Source organism: Amborella trichopoda, chromosome 13 (assembly GCF_054954075.1).
Source record: "Amborella trichopoda isolate Santa Cruz 75 chromosome 13, AtrichopodaSantaCruz75HAP2 v2.0, whole genome shotgun sequence".
Classification (NCBI taxonomy): Eukaryota; Viridiplantae; Streptophyta; class Magnoliopsida; order Amborellales; family Amborellaceae; genus Amborella; species Amborella trichopoda.
Window position 1 is genome coordinate 51750525 of NC_142348.1, and position 19665 is coordinate 51770189.

Below are 19665 nucleotides of genomic sequence, written 5' to 3' on the forward strand. Positions count from 1 at the left end.
CAACTCCTTTAATCAACTCTTCAACCATTGTTTATTCCAACATTTATGCAGCCAATCAAGCGCCATTTAATCAACTCTTTAACTATTTTTTATCCCAACACAGTTAGCATTGTATATCCCATTTTTTAAAACCTAACCTTGGTTTGCAGGAATGCTTGGGTTATAACGTTCCTACACTATGGCACTTTTGCATTTGGCTGTGCCGATTTCCTGCTAGTTCTTGATATATAGGGCGATTTTGATCCGGACGAAACCTTTTGGGCTCAGAAAGATGACATTTTTTAAAACGTAACCTTGGTTTGCAGGAATGTTTGGGTTTAGAATGATAAGGTTTTCAATCCCCCCAATTTAGGGTAAACAACAAAGTAACAACAAAATAACAATTGGGTTATTTTTTTGCTTCTTATCTCCAAATTTAAGATCTAGTTTCTATCCCTGAATTTAATTCCTCTTGTTGCATATGCAATCTGTCTATAAGACCTAGGGCTTCCTGTCTCTCCATGCAGCTGTCACCATTTTCTTTCTCTCTAATGCTAATGCATATCTTCTATCTCTTGATCACCCACCAATTGGTGCTATGTGCATCATTGAATCAATTGCAGGGGCTAACTTTTCCAGTTTTAAAACCACCCAAAGTCTCCATCTCCTGCAAAAATGGGTTCTCTACTCTCTTCTTCTCCATCTTCTACCTCCAACATTTTGCAGTTTTTCCAGGTCGAGCTGCGTTTCTCAATATCCTGAGAGAACTGCCATTGTTAGAGAGAACCATGCAGATTTTAAAGTGGCAAGCATGGGAGGATCCGCATCATTGTCGATAGTTACATTGTTTTTCGATAATAATGCATGCTTATGCTTCGAAGTTTGATTTGCGCCTTTTGTGTTTCCTGATGATTTTTGAGCAAGGTGGTGTATTTTAGATACCCAATTACCCAAAGCTTTCTCAACATTTCAGTAGGTAATTAAACACAGGTAATCATGGCTTCCTTAATATTTCAGCAAGTTATCAAACATAGTTCCCAAAACTTTTTTAACTTCCAGAAAGATAACTTCCCAGCAAAGAAGAACTTCTTGTTTTCGGGGAACATTTATCTTCCGGCAAACATACTTGCACGTAGAAGGAGAGAGAGATCTTTTTATTTTTTGTTTTTAGAGCAATGAAACGAGGAAGAAATTCCTATTACTAGAGATGAAGAATTGAGCAAAAAAGAGGTACGCTAACAAAGTCATGCTCATGTGGTATTTTTATTTTTCTTCCATGGGAGTATACTGTTTATCATGTGGTATTTTTGTTTTTCTTCCGTGCGAGTATACTCTCTATTTAATCCCTTTGAGTGAAATTTGATCCATAAACATTTTTAGGACCCGGGATATAAACTATTTACCAAGCCAATAATCTCAAATAAAAAAATTATAGAGCAAAAGGTCCCAAAATATAATAGAGATTATTCAAATTTGAGAGAGTGAGATGTAAGTCCTAAATAACTTATTTTTTAAATAATTATTTGATGATTTTTAGGTGGGTCCTAAAATTTTATATTAAAAAAGTCCTCCAAGTCTTCCACTCTATGGAGGAAATGTGCACTATACTCCCACGGGAGCATGGAATATGCACTCAAGTTGATCTTCTTATGCTAAATATACAAATCCAATACGAAACTTTATACATTAATAAATTCTAATTTTGACTATAGACAATAAAGATTAATACATCTATAAAAATTTTAAAAATGCAGAACACAAAAAGTACATATGTAACTCAAAAATACAGGAAGCCCATTTAATCTTTATTGAAGTTTCTAAATAACTGACTATTGAAAATCCTGTTTAATGAAAAAAGATGATTACTCTCTCTCTCATATCAAACTATGATCACTGCCCTTGGGTCGATCATATTTTGATGCAAATTTATCTCTATCTATTATTATTATAGGACTTCATATACAATAATGCTTATGAACCTTTAGTCATGGTAGCATCATGGTCACAAGGGTTACAACCGTCTATTTAGTCATGGTAGCATCATGGTCACAAGGGTTACAACCGTCTACCCACAAATTGGACGGCTATGGTATGGATACCTAACATGGCCCCAAATTTAGGGGTGTAAATGGGCCGGGCTAAAACGCTAGTTGGACATAGTTTGAAACATGTCCTATATAAAAGGCCCGTAAGTACTATCTCAGCTTTAGTTTATGGTCCTTGTTACTTTGATGGTTCGACGAACCATAGAATAAACGTAGATGGACCTGGAATGGAGTTGCGGCCCGACAAGCTGGGCTAAATATAAGGTCCTCTAGCTTAATGGGCTGGGCCAAGCTCGTTTACATCCCTAATGAGTCAGGCCCTTTATAAGGTCCATAAGTGCTGGCTCGGCCTTATATTAAGGCCCGTTAACTTTGTAGTAGTATTTTAAAGCCCGACGATGATCACTAATCAGCGTAGAAATTGGTCGGAGTTGAACTAGTTTTGAAATGTTATGGTTCTTGCCCTAGTTCATCTGTAAAACCGTCCCTTGTATATATATTTTTCCTTTTTTTAAAGCTCTATCTCATATTTTCTTAGGTCTTCTTTAAATGCCCATCCCACAAACCTTATTTTAATTTTTATTTTATTTTATTTATTTTAAATATTTTTTAGATCACCAATTCAGATTGATTTAAACTCAATCTAGATCGCTGATCCAGTGGTCCAATACAGATCTATGGATGAATGATCTGCACAACTGATCCAAGCAATGTATAGAAAAATAACTAGGGCATGGTACTCGAAGCATGTTACTCATACGAGGCAGAGTAACCCATAGAAATCAAACACAATGGGAAAAAAATAAAATAAAATAAATACTATACAACTTGCCCCTTTCTTTCAACAAAGGAGTTTTGGTCAATGCTCGGTTAATAACGTAGTGTACATCATGTTATACTCTGATACCACTTGTTGTGTATGGAAGCTCTAAATCCAATAGGTTGATTTTTAACAAATAAAGTATGAAATACATACAACAAGAACATAAAGATTTACATGGTTCACCTCAAGAGGATTATATCTACGAGCACGGCAAACAAAAATCCACTATACCAATAAAAATTACATAAAAGTTTTTGGAACAAATGAGTCTCTTTCTTTTATGGGCGTCAACACCATGGCCAAGAAAAACAACCGTCAGTTTATAGCTGGAAAATGCTCGGTCTTGAACACATTGGACCCGGAGATAGTTGCAGTGGCCTTGAACCTGCCTAGGAGCCCCGTTCAAGGGCTTTTGTCATCACAGGGAGATGCAATAATTCTGCCATGTAAATATTGTGCAGATGAGGAGGAGGAGGAGAGGAGATGCAAAATACCCTCTTCTATAATGTTTTTTAGGGGCATCTTACTTAAATAATATAGATGTTGCAACCATATAGGAATGTTTTCCTTAAATAAATGGAAACTCTTGGGTGCAAATTTAGTTGGAATCATGTTATCTCTGGACCAGGGAATAACTTTCCATGCTCATTAACTCTAAACCAAGTGTGGTACGGCTCTTTCTCATTTGGCCCATATTTGCAAAAACTGTATGCACTCAAGAATTACTTCGAAAAAACAATTGTATACACTTAAGATTTATGGAGTGGGTTAGCTGTTTAAGCTCAAAGTTCACATGAAAATTTCTTGAAAAGTTCTGATGTATTAGTTCAATATGTAACAGCTAAAAGTGATTATACTCTCCTACAACTTACGGTAGATAGTCTTATAAGAAAATGAAAAAAGTTTATATAAGGTTGCAATCTTAAAATATAGAATTACAGATGCATCTCAAAATCCATCGGAAAAAATTGTTTGAATATTGAAAAACCTTCTAATTCATCATCTAGACAACGAGATGTATGAATATGAACAAAGAATGAAGAAAATTTTGAGTATAAAAAATAATGCATCTTGCAACACATTATCAAGACCGGCTATTTTCAAGATTTTTCATATATTTATAGATCTACTTGAATTATTTTTTTTTTTGAAATTTAAAATTTTATAATTAGATATGAAAATAGATTTTGGGATAATCCTAAGAATTTTTTATACAAAAATTATATGTTATGATAAAATTTGGAGGTGAGCATTAATTGGATTGTTTAAGGTTGCAACCTTATAGAAATCACACCCTAAGAAAATTATGCATAACAAAGGTTCAAACGTTTGTGTCTTTTAGCATAAATGTTGTCTATGTAAGTGGCGGCGTGCAAATCGGGCATGGTCAATTTGGCCAATTACCAGGATGACATGAACTAGATTTAAACCTGTCGGAAACCATCTGAACTTATCAAGTGTTGCGCGAAAGCTCTAAACTTGATGAGTTGATTTTTGACAAATAAAGTATTAGAAAAAAGAACCGACAAAACAAGCAAATAAAGCAAGAAAAAATAAGTATAGAGAACACAAAGATTTACGTGGTTCACCTCAAAAGGGCTATATTCACGGCAAACTGAAATCCACTATACCAATGAAAGTTATATCAAAGATTTCGGCAAACTGAAATCTACTATATCAATGAAAGTTACACCAAAATCATGAAAGTTACATCAAAGATTTTTGGACATAGAGTTACCTCTCTAAAGCTCGACAAAACCCAATTGATCAAACCCTTTTAGAACCGCTCTCCCAAATGGTAGCATTGCCAATCTCTCATCTCTATTCCATAACTAGATCATGGTCTAGGAAGAGACAATAACTAGACCACTCTGCCTAAGAAGCTCTCTTCTTTTTAAGAAGAGACCCTACATCTTATGCATAGGAGGCTTCTGCCCCCCTCTTTCTCTACAGGAAACTATATTTTCTGTATGGTGACCTAGATAGGGCATACATATTCTTTCATCTTTCATCCAATATATATAAAGTTAGAAATCCTGACTAAGTAGGAAACTTCCTATAGATATTACATATATCTAAAAAAACCAATAGATATATCCAAGAGTTCTAATCTTTTTGGGTTTCTATTCCTTTAGGAAACTTATCAATATCAATCCAAATACCACATAATATGAGATTTCCTTATATGAGTGATTTTGAATATCACTACATCTAACATCAAGTGGACTGGTCAGAGTGACCCAAATCTGAACTTGCCAAGGGCATCGGGCCAGAGTGGCTCAGATCTCAACCTGTCAAGTGGACTAGGTCAGAGTGACCCAGATCTGGATCTGCCATGCGGACTGAATCAGAGTAGGACCTCTACCCATTTACATCATTTTCCATATTTTGGTGGAAAAAGTTCAAACTCTGGATGCCCTAAAAATAATGAAGAAGCTCATCATTGGTTCTCTAGAAGAAAAATTATTAAAAATTCCAAGTAGAGATAGAAGATTGGGGTGTGAATGAGATAAAAGAGTAACAGGAAAGAGATATGATTGGGGGTAAAAATGACTCAGTATAAATTTTTCACGTATTAATTATATGGTCTTTGTTCCAAAAAGCAGATAAAAGTGGAATTACGGGAAGATTTCTCTCCCTATTTAGGCATCAATAATTGGACATGCTTCATTCACAGGAATAATATCATGATAATTAGTTTTCAAGTGCCCAAACTAGGCCTTAAACACTCACGATGAATAAATGCATGGCTTATACAGAACATGTCCAAGAAAGCACTACCTCAACAAAATACTCTAAGCAACAAGTTTGCTCTATTCAATCTCTAAGCACAAAAAAGTTCATAGCATTAGGGATTGTTTAGAAGTATTCACTATCACTCTTATTTCACTATTTCAATAAAGTTAATCATGATAATTAATTATTTATTGTTTGGTGGTCTCCATCATAAAATTATTTGAGATAAACTAATAGGAAGTTCTACATATAAGTTACATATAAGTTTCACTTTTTGAAAAGAATTTTTTTTAAAATTAAAAGTTCGTACCTAGAAATAGTTAAAAATAGTTGAAAATTGTTGTAAAATAAATAATTAAAGGGTGGTGTTTGTATAGAGCCGAGGCTCTAAACAATCAAAGTAAAGCCCACCTTCAAACAATGACGAGAATGTAGTTTCAATACCGGAAATCTTTGTAATAGTCTTAAAATATATTTTCATTTTTAATTATAAAATTTAAAGTTTAAAAATTAATGTATATTGAGCAGATCTATGAAATCTTGAAAACCTCTAAAAATACATTACAAGATGCACTATTTCCAAAACTGGAAATCTATTTTTTTCTCATTTCCATACATCTTGATGCCAAGATAATCAATTTGAGGATATTTGGGTATCAAAACAACCACTTCTAATGAAATTTTTTAGGTGGGCTCTAATTTGATTGTTTAGAACCTTGACTCTATATAAATGTTTTTTATAATTAAATAATATTATATATTATACAAGATACATAGCAAACTGCTAACAAATCATTTTTCTGTAGAGTATATTAAATTTAAATAACATAGTCTACTCCTACTAAAATTTATTATCATGCAAACAAGCCCTTACAATGTAGGGTAAAATGTCTCCCATACCCTATCAATAAACCGAGAGAGAGATAGAGAGAGAGCCTTTTTATATATAATATATTTTATATAAGTTAATCTCATAATTTTTTAGATCCTCTCTAAATGCGTACCCCATAAAATTTTATTTTCATTAATTTATATTATTTATTTTTTAATATTTTTTAAATCCCCAATTCAGGTTGATTATGATTTGATGAAGATTTCCAACATGAATATGTGGGTGAATGATCCCAGGCGAGTTACTAAGTGAGTAAAAAAAAGACTCTTGAATATCCAACCCAAGGTGAAAAAAGAGACTATATAATAGATAACCTACTCCTTTCTTTCAACAAGACGGAGTTTTAGTTAAGTTTGCTGCCCTTTTTCTTTGATTAAAAAGTTTGCTTCCATCCCATTATGCAACATTGTTGCCCATAAAAAGAGGGTTGGGTTCATGGAAAGTGTACATCAAAATCAGGCAAAACCCACCTCGCTTGTAGGAAACGCAAATTATCTCGGCCGAGTCTTGGTACACTGGATCCGAGTTCTGAAACACTGATTTGCAACTAGGATCACGCCTTTGATTTAATATGAATAGGCTTGAAGCCCCGACCCGACAAGGCTGTACCCGGCCCATTTACACCATAATCGAACTTTCTATCACCTTCCAACCAGAAGATTCAACGTGATCAGCCTTGCCACCGTACTGTGGTCACAGCCACGTGAATCATAGTCACTAGAGAGTATACTTTTGACTAAAATGGAGCCACATCAAAAGCAATCTCTAACAACAAATGGCTTGATCCATGAGAAATAAATTCGTTGTGATCAACTTTCACGCAGACAGAGGCCACGTGCCACCGATGCGTGCCACGTGTCCCTTCTCATGTAAATGTGGCACCCCCTAACTCAAGTATAAAAATGAACCCCATGCCCCTCGTCTTTTCACTCCAGCTCTGAAAAAAGAAAGTTGAGAGAGAAAACATGCATTCTACTTTCTCTCTACTCTCTAGCCTTGTTGTTTGCTTGCTATTAGCTCTGCCAACTGATGGGTATGATCCTCTCATCACAAGGGATAACAGGAAGCCCATTGTTTCTACAGAGTTTGGTAGGGTTGAATCAGTTGAGGTTTATGATGGTTCAGAGAAAGAGCCTCTTAATCTTCAGTTTTTCACTCTTGAACCCAGTTCTCTTCTTCTTCCCCTTCTTGTGGAAGCAGACATGGTGTTCTTTGTGCAAACAGGTTTGTAACTCTCTCTGTCGCTCTCTCTCTCTCTCTGTATGCACGTAACATACAAAATTCTACCTCAAATCAAATTCTAGCTCAAATCTTTCTTCTTCTTTTTTAACAATAAACTTCTAGCTCAATCTTGCGGGTTCTCTCTTCCTCTAAGATCTAATCTGTGTGCGTGCATGTAATACACGCATAACCATTGTTGCATGAACTGGTCAACTCATTCAGTACTAGATTGATTCTTGGAAAAAGAAAAAAAAAAAAATACAAACTAGTTTTTGAAAAATCAACCAGTGAACGGGCTGGTTCAACTCGACAAACCGGACAGGTCTAGACTGGTCCAAAAAGTGTTAAAAAAAAAAAAAAATTAAAAAGTACGAAAACAATCTAAAAAAATAAGAAATATATTTAAAGTATGATTAAACAAAGCATATCCGAATGAATTTGAAAATTGGTAAAAAAAAATTAAGTTGTGCCTGAGAGGTAATTTTTGAATTTTTTCTAAAAAGATGGAAAAATGTAAAAATATTCGTGGTTCAAAATGATTAAAAAATTCAAAAACATATTACAAAACAAATATTTTTTTTGGGATGTTATTTAAATTTTTTTGAATTTTTTTTAAATACCCAAAACATATTACAAACGAATATTTTATTTTTTTGGGATATTATATACTTTTTTTTTTTTAATTTTTTAAAATACTGGGCGGGACCACCCAAAACCGGATTGGGTAGTTGACCGGCTGGGGGACCGGCCGAGTTTGCGAATATTATAGTTTGTAGTATAAAATTTACAAATCCTCGAAAAAAACACATTATCAAAAAGCTTACAAATTCATAGACCTAAACCGGTTCTAGAAAAAAAAATAAAAATAAAAATAAAAAATATTGTAGAGTTGGGCATGTTCACGAGAACTATTGTGCTCATATACTTAGCTGGACTATAAAACCAAAGACTTTATAGACTATTGCGCACACACATTGATACTGACTCAATGGATGGGATTCCTGCACAAATCCGGGGCAATCTAAAGTAGACAAAATGGTTAATATTTTTTCGATAGGCCAATTTTATACATGTAAAAGCTTATATGCTCCGGCGGAAGCCTTGAGGTATTCTGTGAAACACCTAGCTGGGAGTTTTTTTAGGACCCCAAAATTTAGGGATGTAATCTTCTCAACGAACTAATTGTCATATGATTGTAGTCCAATTTCTTAATAGCTAAGTGTTGAAATTCAAACATGTTAAATTTTTTTAATATCTGGTGTTAAATTCAAGCACTTCAGTTATTGATGGTCATAATTTTTTTTTTTTTTTTTTGGGTAATTTAGTGGGGGAAGACATGGTCTATCTATTTTTTCAATTAGTTTAGGAGTTAATTTTTTTGAAAGCGTTAATGGGATGGTGTCAGTTGGAATGGAAATCTCAATGGGGTGAATAGGGTGTTGGGGTGCTATCACCATGACCCAAGTCCCTTTCCCATTGATGGTCATACCTCATTGCCGAGAATTAAAGATTTCAAACTATTTTTTCTTCTTGAGCTATTTTTAATATTAAGATAATGATTTTAGAGTGAAGCCATAAATTCGTTATTTAGCAAATAAAAGAAATCCCCTGCAAGAGGCAACAATTGCATAGTATGCTCCAGAAAGAACATACTTTAGTCTTTAATGCTTTTGGTTTGATTCACGTATTGGCAATCTCTGTGATTCGTGATTTCTCCCTACCCCTCATGCATAGGATTAGATTGAAGTCTATGGAATGTAGCTTTTCAATACTATGAGTTGGAATGTAGCACTCGTAGTGCAAAACGCTCCTATACATAGGTGCCAGGGGATAGGGGTGAGAAATGGGTTGGGTCCACTTGTCGGGTTAACTAATTGGGTCCATGATACACGCATGGACTTGATAGGTCAGATCTGCATCCACATGACTTTGACCTGACCCGGGTTGGGTCTTGGGCTATATACTCAGACTCGACCTAACCTAGTGGGTCAGGTCCGAGTCCAATTCACTTGGAGCTAACTTGGTCCCCGTCAAACTTAGACAAAGCCGGGTTAGGTCTAGAAGGGTTTGACCCAGACCTAAATACGACCCGATCCATCCTCATCCCCACGCACAAGCCATACCTGGACACGACCCAACCCATCCTCATTCCCACCCCTACTCCTGAGCATTCGCATGTGCATGTAAAAGGGGGCAAGTGAGGATGTGACTAAGTGTCTAGAAATTTATCTTCTTTTCAAGGAAGTCTTGAGAACAGCCTAGTTTCCTAACACTTTATACCTCAATTGGAGCAGAACTTTTGGAGTTCTATTGAAAAAAATGGGTGGGGGCATGTCTTTCCCATTGAATTACTAATATTATAAAAAAAAAAAAAAAAACAAAGCTTGCCATAGAAACTGATTTATCTTGCGAAGATATATACTCCTCTAAAATGACATCCCTCTATCTGGGCAAACCTTAGTTTTCATTGGTAAGAGCCATGGTTTGAAGGATGGAGACTCAACTTGACACTTATTCCGGGTCCTGTAACTCATCTGAGTCTTCGATGTATCAAGTAGAGTATAGTTTCTTTAAATTGACATTTTCTTTGCTTAAAAATCGTGTTGCCCGAGCTAAATCGAGTGACTTGGGCTCAAGAGCATGGTGAGTCCCAGCTGAAGTTGCATTTTTAAATACAGGAAAAACCTACACAAGAAACACACATAAGAAGGAAGTATGTTGGACTTTTACCTAGACTTGATACACAATTGCCCTAACTAAGATCTTGTATGTGGGTGTGGATATAGTGTGCACGCTTAGGTGAGTGAGTGTGTATGAGAGGGAGGGAGGTGCTTAACATGTCTTCCATAGAGTTTCGTGCACAAGACGTGTAGGTTGGTCGACTCATCAAGTTTCCATTGAAATAGGATCAACACAAGGAAATGAGATTGTATATAATGAGACCATTTACTTTTGGTACAATGAGACTTTTTACCTTTAGTACAATGAGATCATAATTATTTATAACCATTTGATGTGAAATCTGATATCTTGGATGTATCACAAAGTTGGAAATAAATTTTTTTTTTTTTTTGAACTTAGTCAATGCAATAAATGTAGCCACTCAATTTCACAGGGTCAACATTAATAATGACAACCTTGTATTAAAGATAAATGATATTATTGTATACTTTTTTGAAAGAAATTTACATGACTAATGTTCTAGCCAACTTTTTTTTTTTTTTTTTTCTATTTAAATATTGTTAGAAGTGAGGATTGTACTCAAATAAATGGACAGGAAGTGGAAGGGTGAGTTGGGTGGAGAAGGGGGACATAACTCACATGGACATTGCTCGTGGAGATGTGTACAGACTCCGATCTGGTTCGGTGTTTTATGTTCAAAGCAAGACTACTGCCACTGGTGAGAAGCTTAGGCTAAATGCCCTATTTACCCGACGAGATTACGAAGACACTCTGGTAAGTTAAACATTAACCCTAGTACTTTGTCGGGAAACTATCATTGAAGTGGCCAAACAACCTCACAAGATCAAGGAGTTAAATCACTATGAGATCAACTAAAATAGCCTACCACAAAACTTAATTAAGATTGTTTTGCGGAAGTTTTATTTTTTTTTAAGAAATATTCAATATCTTTCTGTAGTTTTTTCAAACCCTGATGGGGTATTTTGGAAATTTGGTACATTGTGCAATTGGACTGAGTTATTGAAATGCTCCATCCGTTGCCTTGTTCCAAATTTGAGAAAACAAACAGGTGGTCTCAAAGCCGAAACAAGCAGGAAAGAAACAAACTTTAATGTAAAAACATGTTCTGGATCTGGAACAAGAAGGGTACACTTTCCTAGACCTTTCTATACCGAGGGGAGTATTTACGTTGTTTAGCTTGAACTATCAACCTTAATGAGACAAAAAAACATGTCTTGAGTTTGAACCAAGGATACTTGTATTGTTTGGCTTGACCTAGCAAAATAAATCAACTTGGTTACAAATCAAGGAGGATGCATACTTTTATTTTTAGGAAAGTAGTTGATGAGGTGGTGAAATATTTTCTTGACGTAATTTGAACATCTTATTGATTTTTAGATGTCGTTTTACCACTTTAATGCCATTTTTTTTTCTCTCTCCTCTTTATTATTATTATTGTTATTATTTATTTTAATTCTGTTTATTTGAGAATAGCTTCTCTAATTTTAAAGGCTAATAATAAAACTAAGTTATCTATTGGAATGGATCTATTGGATTCCAAATCTAGGAGGGCATATTAGGTAATTTAGTATGGGTGCGGTTTGTATAGAGCCGCGGCTCTAAACAATGAAAGCAAATCCTACTTTCAGATAGTATTGAGAAATGTAGTTTCAATACTGGAATCTTTGTGACAACTTTAAAATATGTTTTTATTTTTAATTATAAAATTTAAAGCTTAAAAAATAAAATAGCATAGATCAAGCAGATCTATAAAAACTTGGAAATCTTAAAAATTGACGGTTCAAAAATGTGTTATGAGATGAACCATTTTTTAAAACTTGAAATGCATTTTTTTTTCATTTTCATGCATCTTGAGGTCGAGATGATCAATTTGAGGATATTTGAGCATAAAAACAACTTATTATAGTGAAATTTTTGAGGTGGGCTTTAATTGGATTGTTTAGACTTTAGAGGATTTTCATTTGAACACTTGTATTTTATTATTTTTTTGTGATGATTTGACCATTTTGATGATGTTTTCTCTTTTCTCTTTTTTTTGCCTCTTTTGTGGATTTTGTTCATTTGAAATTAGTCTCTTAAGCAAAGGTTTACAAGTAAGTTTTTCATGGAATGCAGGATGAATTCATAGGCACTTATGCAAATCTCAGTGATGTGGTCTTGGGGTTTGATAACAAAGTCCTTCAAGCCTCTTTCAAGGTATGTAACCAGACATTGGCACTTAGCCATCATAGTACTCATGACCATGGATATTCTTTTACATTTCGACAATCATATGGATTATGATATCCGTAATTCTGTATACATGATAAACACCTGGATTTTTTATGATCATATATAAAAAAGGTACACTATTTTTATTATGTAAATTGCCAAGGAAAATCAACGCTGCATGTATACCAAGGGTAAAACATGAAACTCATTCCTGTAACTTTTGCCCTTTTTGACTCTTCTTCTATGGCAAAAGAATGTCACTACCCCAGTCGTAGGTAGACGTGAGGTTGGCCCGGTCCCAACTTTTTTGGGCAGGCCGCCATACTATGGATTTGGGTCGGGCTCGAAATTTGGTTTTTGGGCTGGGTCTATCACACACTTTTAGACTAGGGCCATGGCTGGCCTGGCCCATTCTTAGCCTCAGCTAAGGGTGGCAGTCTTTTGTACCGAATGTAAATGGTTTTATTGCCTATTTTTTCCCAGTTTCCCATTATAAGACACTCCCTCACATTCTTAGGTGGGTGTAGATGTCATACGGATGCATCGTAGCTATAGAGGTAAGGTAAGGTGTACCTTCAAATTTTATGATGGTATATAATTTTGATGTAAAATGTTTTTAAGATTATCTGAAAATTTATTTTTATATCTAATTATAAAATTTTAAATTTAAAAAATGGTTAAAATCAAATAGATCTATAAAAAAATGAAAATTTTGAAAATAGACGGTGTAGATAATATATTGTAAAATGCAGTATTTTTGAGATTTAAATTTTTTTTATTTTTGATGGTCATACATACACCTCGATGTCGAGGTGATCAATCAAAAGGTTTTTCAACATTAAGACTATCTTTTCTGATTTTTATTGGTTCTACGTTATAAGGTTGCATCCTTGTATAAACTTTTTCCTTTTTATATTACCTACCCAGTACTATAAGAAGTTCTCCACTCTATAGTAGGTCTCCACTCCACTATATGAATGTGAAAAAAAGTAATAAACTTGTAGTATTCAAGATGCATATAATTTTTGGTTTTTTGCCAGATTTCGGAGGAGTTGATCAAAGAGATCAAGAGTAGAAAAAAACCCCAAATGATTGTTCCTGCCGTATTGAAGGAAAAGACTGAAGAAGACTCCAATTGGAAACTAGGGATTTTAGAAGCATTGGTTGGAGGGGGTTCACATGAGGAGAGAAGCAATAAGAAAAGGAAGCCATTCAATGTGTATAAGAAGGAGCCTGATTTCAAGAATCCCAATGGTTGGACCTTGACTGTGACCCGTAAGGATTTCCCTCCACTCAAGGGAACAAATGTTGGTGTGTTCATGGTTAACTTGACCAAGGTTGGCTCTCTCTCTCTCTCTTTTTTTATTTTATTTTTTTATATATATATATATATATATATATATATATATTTCGCCATTTATACGAGAATATAATCATTTCTCGCTATAAGGGGTAACGTGTGACAGATATGCTTGAAATAGAAAAGGTATTTAGCTAATAACACACAGGATTGCCACTCCTCCCTCCCTCTCTTTCTCTCTCTAAACTCCCTCTCTCTCTCTCTACCCAGGGATCCATGGTGGGGCCTCACTGGAATCCAAGAGCAACTGAGATAGCCATCGTTACCCACGGCCAAGGCATGGTGAATATTGTATGCCCCTCCAAAAAGTCACAGTGCCCAAGAACCAGTTTCAAAGTGAAAGAAGGGGATATATTCATGGTGCCCAAGTTCCACCCCATGTCTCAGATGTCATTTTCCAATGAGTCTCTCTCTTTCATGGGCTTCACCACCATGGCCAAGAAGAACCACCCTCAGTTCATAGCCGGGAAACTCTCGGTCTTGAACACATTGGACCCGGACATCGTTGCAGAGGCCTTGAACTTGCCCAAGAGCTCTGTTCAGGAGCTTTTGTCATGTCAGAGAGATGCAATAATTCTGCCATGTACATATTGTGCAGAGGAGGAGGAGAGGGCTATGGAGGAGGAGGTTAGAAAAAGAGAGGAAGAGGAGAGGGAGGCGGCAGCGGCAGCCGCTAGAAAGAGAGAGGAAGAGCGGAAGGAGAGAGAAAGGAGGGAGGAGGCTAGGAGGAGAGAGGAGGAAGAGGTTAGGGAGAGGGAGAGGCAAGAAGAAGAGGAGGCTAGACAGAGAGAGGAGGAAGCGGCTCGAGAAAGAGAGCGGCAGGAAGAGGAAGAGGCTAAACAGAAAGAGGAGGAAGCGGTTAGAGAGAGAGAGCGGCAGGAAGAGGAGGGCAGGCAGAGAGAGGACGAAGAGGCTAGACAGAGAGAGAGAGAAAAAGAGGATGCCAGGAAAAGAGAAGAGGAGGCAGCAAGAGAGAGAGAGAGGCAGGAAGAGGAAGTAAGGCAGACAGAGGAAGAACAAAGGGAGAGAGCGGCCATGAGAGAGGAGGAAGGGGGAAGGCCACATATGATTCTCAGAAGCTTTTAAGGTGAAGTCAGAGCAGAGATAAGATGATGCATGCAGTTGTGTGTGTGTGTGTGAGAGAGAGAGAGAGAGAGAGGGAGGGATAGATAGATGCAATAAGACCAGTATTGTAATTATTGAGTTTGTGAATGTGTTTTAGGGTTTTTCCTTTTGGTTAAATTAAAATATGGTTTTTCATGTTGCAAAATATGGGTTTCTTGTTGCAATATGTTTATATTCTTGTTCGAAGGTGTCCAATTCATTCACCATCAGGTCTACCATTATCATGTAGAAAAGAGAGTAAATCCTCTGGAGAGAGAGAGGGAGAGAAAGGGTCAATAAGATCAGCAGAATAATTGGAGTAGGTGGGGTTGCCATTGTAATTTGAATGTTTTTGACGTATTTGTTTTTGTGCTCAATGAAAACATGGTTTTTCTTGCTGCAAAACATGGTTTTCTTGTTGCAATAAGTCACTCTGTCAAAAACAAGAGTAAATCCTGTGTTACTGAGATGGACGTCGGAGATGATCTACTGCTATATGCACCATTCGTTGTTTACAGCAACGAGTCACTCTTTTTTGAACACACCAACTTTAAGGTCGACCGGATCGAGTCCAGTGTTGACAGCGGTTCAATTCGGGGTGGGTCCAAATATTGGCAAGGAGATCCCAACAATTCTTCTCATGCTTTTCATATTCATATCCCCTAGCGCTCCGCATGAATATGAGGATTTTAACTTTCTATTTTATTTTCATACTTTTTTTTGTACCTTAAGTTTGGTATTTGGACTGTATCGTATGAAATCACTATTTAATATTACTACTAACCCAATTAGTATGGGTCGCAAGTAAGTGGAAATTAAAAATAAAAGAACAAATTATGATATATTATTACTAGAAAAATAGTGTGGTTTGAAGGTAACGATCATCTCCCCTGCATATATGTATGAAGGTTAACACCAGTATTTTAAAACCTCACAATTTTCAATTCGGAACGCTATATGGATGAGATTTTGTCAAGACTGAACTGGTCCTAGGATGTATGGGTCCTAGATAAACCCCTAATATATTTTCGTTCTTTTTAAAGCTTAATTAACCATGGTGCTTTCTTATTTGCTATGGGGGAAAGTATTTGGTGACTCGGGATAAAAATAAATGGTGCAAACAAAATTAAAAACTATCAATTTTAAAATTTCAAAGTTTATTTTGAGAAATTTAATTAGACAACTATGAGAGATGTACTATTTGAGAATGAAAAAAGTTTATATAAGGTTGCAAACTTTAGAATATAGAATTAAAGATGCACATCAAAAATCCATCATAAAAGGTTGTTTGGATGTTGGAAAATCCTCTAATGAATCGTCTGGACATTTGGATGTATGAATATGAAAAGAAAAAAAAGACTGTGTCCGTGACATAGTGTATTTTATAATACATTATTTGGGATGTCCATTTACAATATTTTTGTATGTTTATAGATCTATTTCATTCAAACCATTTTTAAAGTTAAAAATTTTATAATAAAAGGGAAAAATAGATTCTCAAGCCTTCCTTAAAAATTTTTATATTATTTGTGATAAAATTTAGAAGTGTGATTTAATTGGATTATTTAAGAATGCAACCTTTTGCACACCACATGCATTAAGCATTTACACATGGGATTGTATATTGTGAGATTATTTATCTTTGATATTAGGAGTTCATAATTTACTAATTGCCATCAGATATCAAATTAGATGGCATGAGGTGTGACACAAAGTTTAATATTCATTTTGTTTAAACAACAAAGTCATTTTAACCCATGTTTTCAAAACCTGATGGGAACATGTATCTGTTCAGCAAAAATTGTATTGGACTAGCTTGTGCCGGTCCATCATAAAAATGTGATGGATTAGCACAAGTTGAATAAAAAGCCGGTCCAACACAAAAAATATGCTGAACATCTCTATATTCTTGTTCTATTGATTTGGAACATTTTGTATTGGACCGGCATAGGGAGAAAAAGTGGAAACATGGCCAAAGAGAGGTGTTTTTTTTTTTTTGTATTAAAAGAAAAAAAAATTCAACTTTTGTAATTGAGGAAGCGCTTGTATTGCAAAAAAAAAAGTGTTGGAATTAATAGTGTAGCATTAAAATTTATGGGATGGACATGTCACGAAAATAAAAAAAGGCCTTAATTCTATTGAGATAGTGGGCACATTCCCAACTCTAGGAAAAGAGAGATAAAATGTGAACTAAATTAGACAGAGGGGGTACGTACAATAGAGAGAGAGATTTTCATATGATATTTGGGAAAAGTTTCTATACTTCCCTTACAGCATAAAAGATCCATGCTTCCCCTACCATCCAGCCGCCAATTTTGATCAAGAGAGTCGCTCACCGTTTGATCTTAGATCTGACGTCTCAAAGTATTTTATTTTTAGTTTTTTTTTATACAAATTATATGAATATAAAATTTGGTACGTGCTATCTTCTCATTAGGGCGCACTTATAAAAAATATTAAAAATAATTTTTCGATAAACTATAATGACCAAAATACCCCTTGAAATTATCAAGGGTATTTTGGTCATTTTAGTTTATTGGAAATATTTTTTATATATTTTTCACTAGTGCGAGTTTAATAGAGGATTGGACATACAAAATTTGGTGTTAAAATAGTTTATAAAAAAAATTAAAAATAAAATAGTGTAGAGACATGCATTGTGATTGGGATAATCTTTGCCCTCCATTCAGAATGGAGGTTAGATAAGTATGTAAGTTTTATGTTGTAGGGGAAGCATAGAAAGCATGTCCATGGTATTTATCTCAACATTGTTTCTATATCTCAATTAGAGAGAGTACACAATAAAGAGAGAGAGAGAGAGAGATTTCCATATCGATGCTTATCACAATATTGTTTTTCCATCTTATTTTGAGAGAGAGAAATTATGTTGGCAAATCGGTTATGTTAATGTAAAAAAAAAGAAAGAAATTATGTTAGTAAATCGGGGTAACCCAAATCCCTACTATATGCGGTGAATACCCCACAACAATGATTCCAATACCCCAAACAAAATATAGAAACAAGAAACAAGAAAAACAAGTAATATGGAAAATTACCAAACCACAACAAGCAAAAGTAGAAGACACATGAATTTACATGGTTCATCTAAAATGGGCTATATCCATGGGCAAAGAGCACGAATGCATTCACTATCAATCGAATAAATTTACAAGTTTGGGGTTTTGTAGATATTACTTTATACAATTTCAAAGAATGCTCAAATAAAAATTTATTACTGCAATACTATGATCAATCGACTCCTCTTTTCGTCACCTACGACCAAGACTGTCACCGTGAAAAAATGCCGATGAAAAGTCGGCCCAAAACAAGATCACAATGGTGCTAAGATTTATGCAAAAACCCCAAATTTCAATCTCCATAACTTCTCTACAGTTTTTCGTTTTGTTTTCTCTTTCCAAAAATGCCTTTTATCGGTCTCCATAAAAAACCCATTTTTTGTGACGAAAATACCAAATCTCCCTAACTTCTCTACACTTAAAAGCCTTTTATGGGCCTCCATGAAAGGTTTATTTTTTTTGTTACAAAAATACCCCTAATAAAAAAGAGAATGGAATAATTTTGGCATCACATCCCAACCGATTGTTTGGTACATACAAGAGAGAGATTTCATAGAAATCCTTATCTCAATATTGTTTTCGTATCTTAATTTGAGAGAGAGTGAGAGATAGAGCCATGCCGGGATAGAGTAGAGGGACATATGGTCGTGGATCGGGGAAGGGATATATTTCATTGGGGATATATTTCCTTCTTTTACGAAAATTTTCGTTTTGCCTATCTAATTATCCTTTCATTTAAATATCTTTCTTTTTTATTCACTATCTCTCTTTGAAAACATGCATATTTCTTTTAAGGGTGTGGTTTGTATAGGGCTGAGCCCCCAATCAATCAAAGTAAGGCACACCTTTTAAATAGTGTCGGAATATATTTTTGGATATTGGAAATCTTTGCGATGGATTAAAACTTTATTTTTATATCTAATTATAAAATTTAAAATAGTGTAGATCAAGCATATCTATGAACATTTGAAAATTCTTAAAAATTCACGGTTTAGAAATACGTTACACGATGGACTAATTTCATGACTTGAAATCCCTTTGTTCTATGTCCATACATCTTGAGGTCGAGATGATTGATTTAAGGATTTTTTGGCATTCAAATAACCTTTTCTAGTGGATTGTTGATGTCTGCCTTAATTTAAATGTGTAGGGTCTCGCCCTTATATAAACTTTTTCCTTCTTTTAAACTTAGAGGGAGAAATTAACGTCCCTATCTCTTCCTATAGTCTCGCCCAAATCTCTTTGCTTTCCCTTCTAAATCAAATTCTCTAACCATGCTTAAACCCCCCATCTTCTTCCAATGCTTAAACCCCTCTAAATACTCTTTAAGATCATCTTCTTTGGATGACACTTTTGTTCTTAATCTACATTATTTTCAGAAATTTCTTAAAGAGAACTATTTTTTTACTTTTTACTAATATACAATCATTTTTAGTAATTAAAATTTTGAAAACTAATAAAAAATTAACTTGTGTTTTCATTTTTTTTAAATTATTTCCTTCAATGTTTTCATA

General features: G+C 34.9%; 1 protein-coding gene across 1 annotated transcript; it reads left to right on the plus strand.

Annotated features, from left to right (window-relative positions):
- Window positions 1–7403: 7403 nt before the first annotated feature.
- LOC18445864 (RmlC-like cupins superfamily protein) lies at window positions 7404–15240 on the plus strand. The gene is made up of 5 exons (XM_011629453.3): window positions 7404–7699; window positions 10974–11152; window positions 12515–12595; window positions 13651–13947; window positions 14181–15240. The coding sequence occupies exons 1-5, from the start codon at window positions 7441–7443 to the stop codon at window positions 15054–15056; spliced, it is 1692 nt and encodes a 563-aa protein (XP_011627755.1). The 5' UTR covers window positions 7404–7440; the 3' UTR covers window positions 15057–15240.
- The last annotated feature ends 4425 nt before the right edge of the window (window positions 15241–19665 follow it).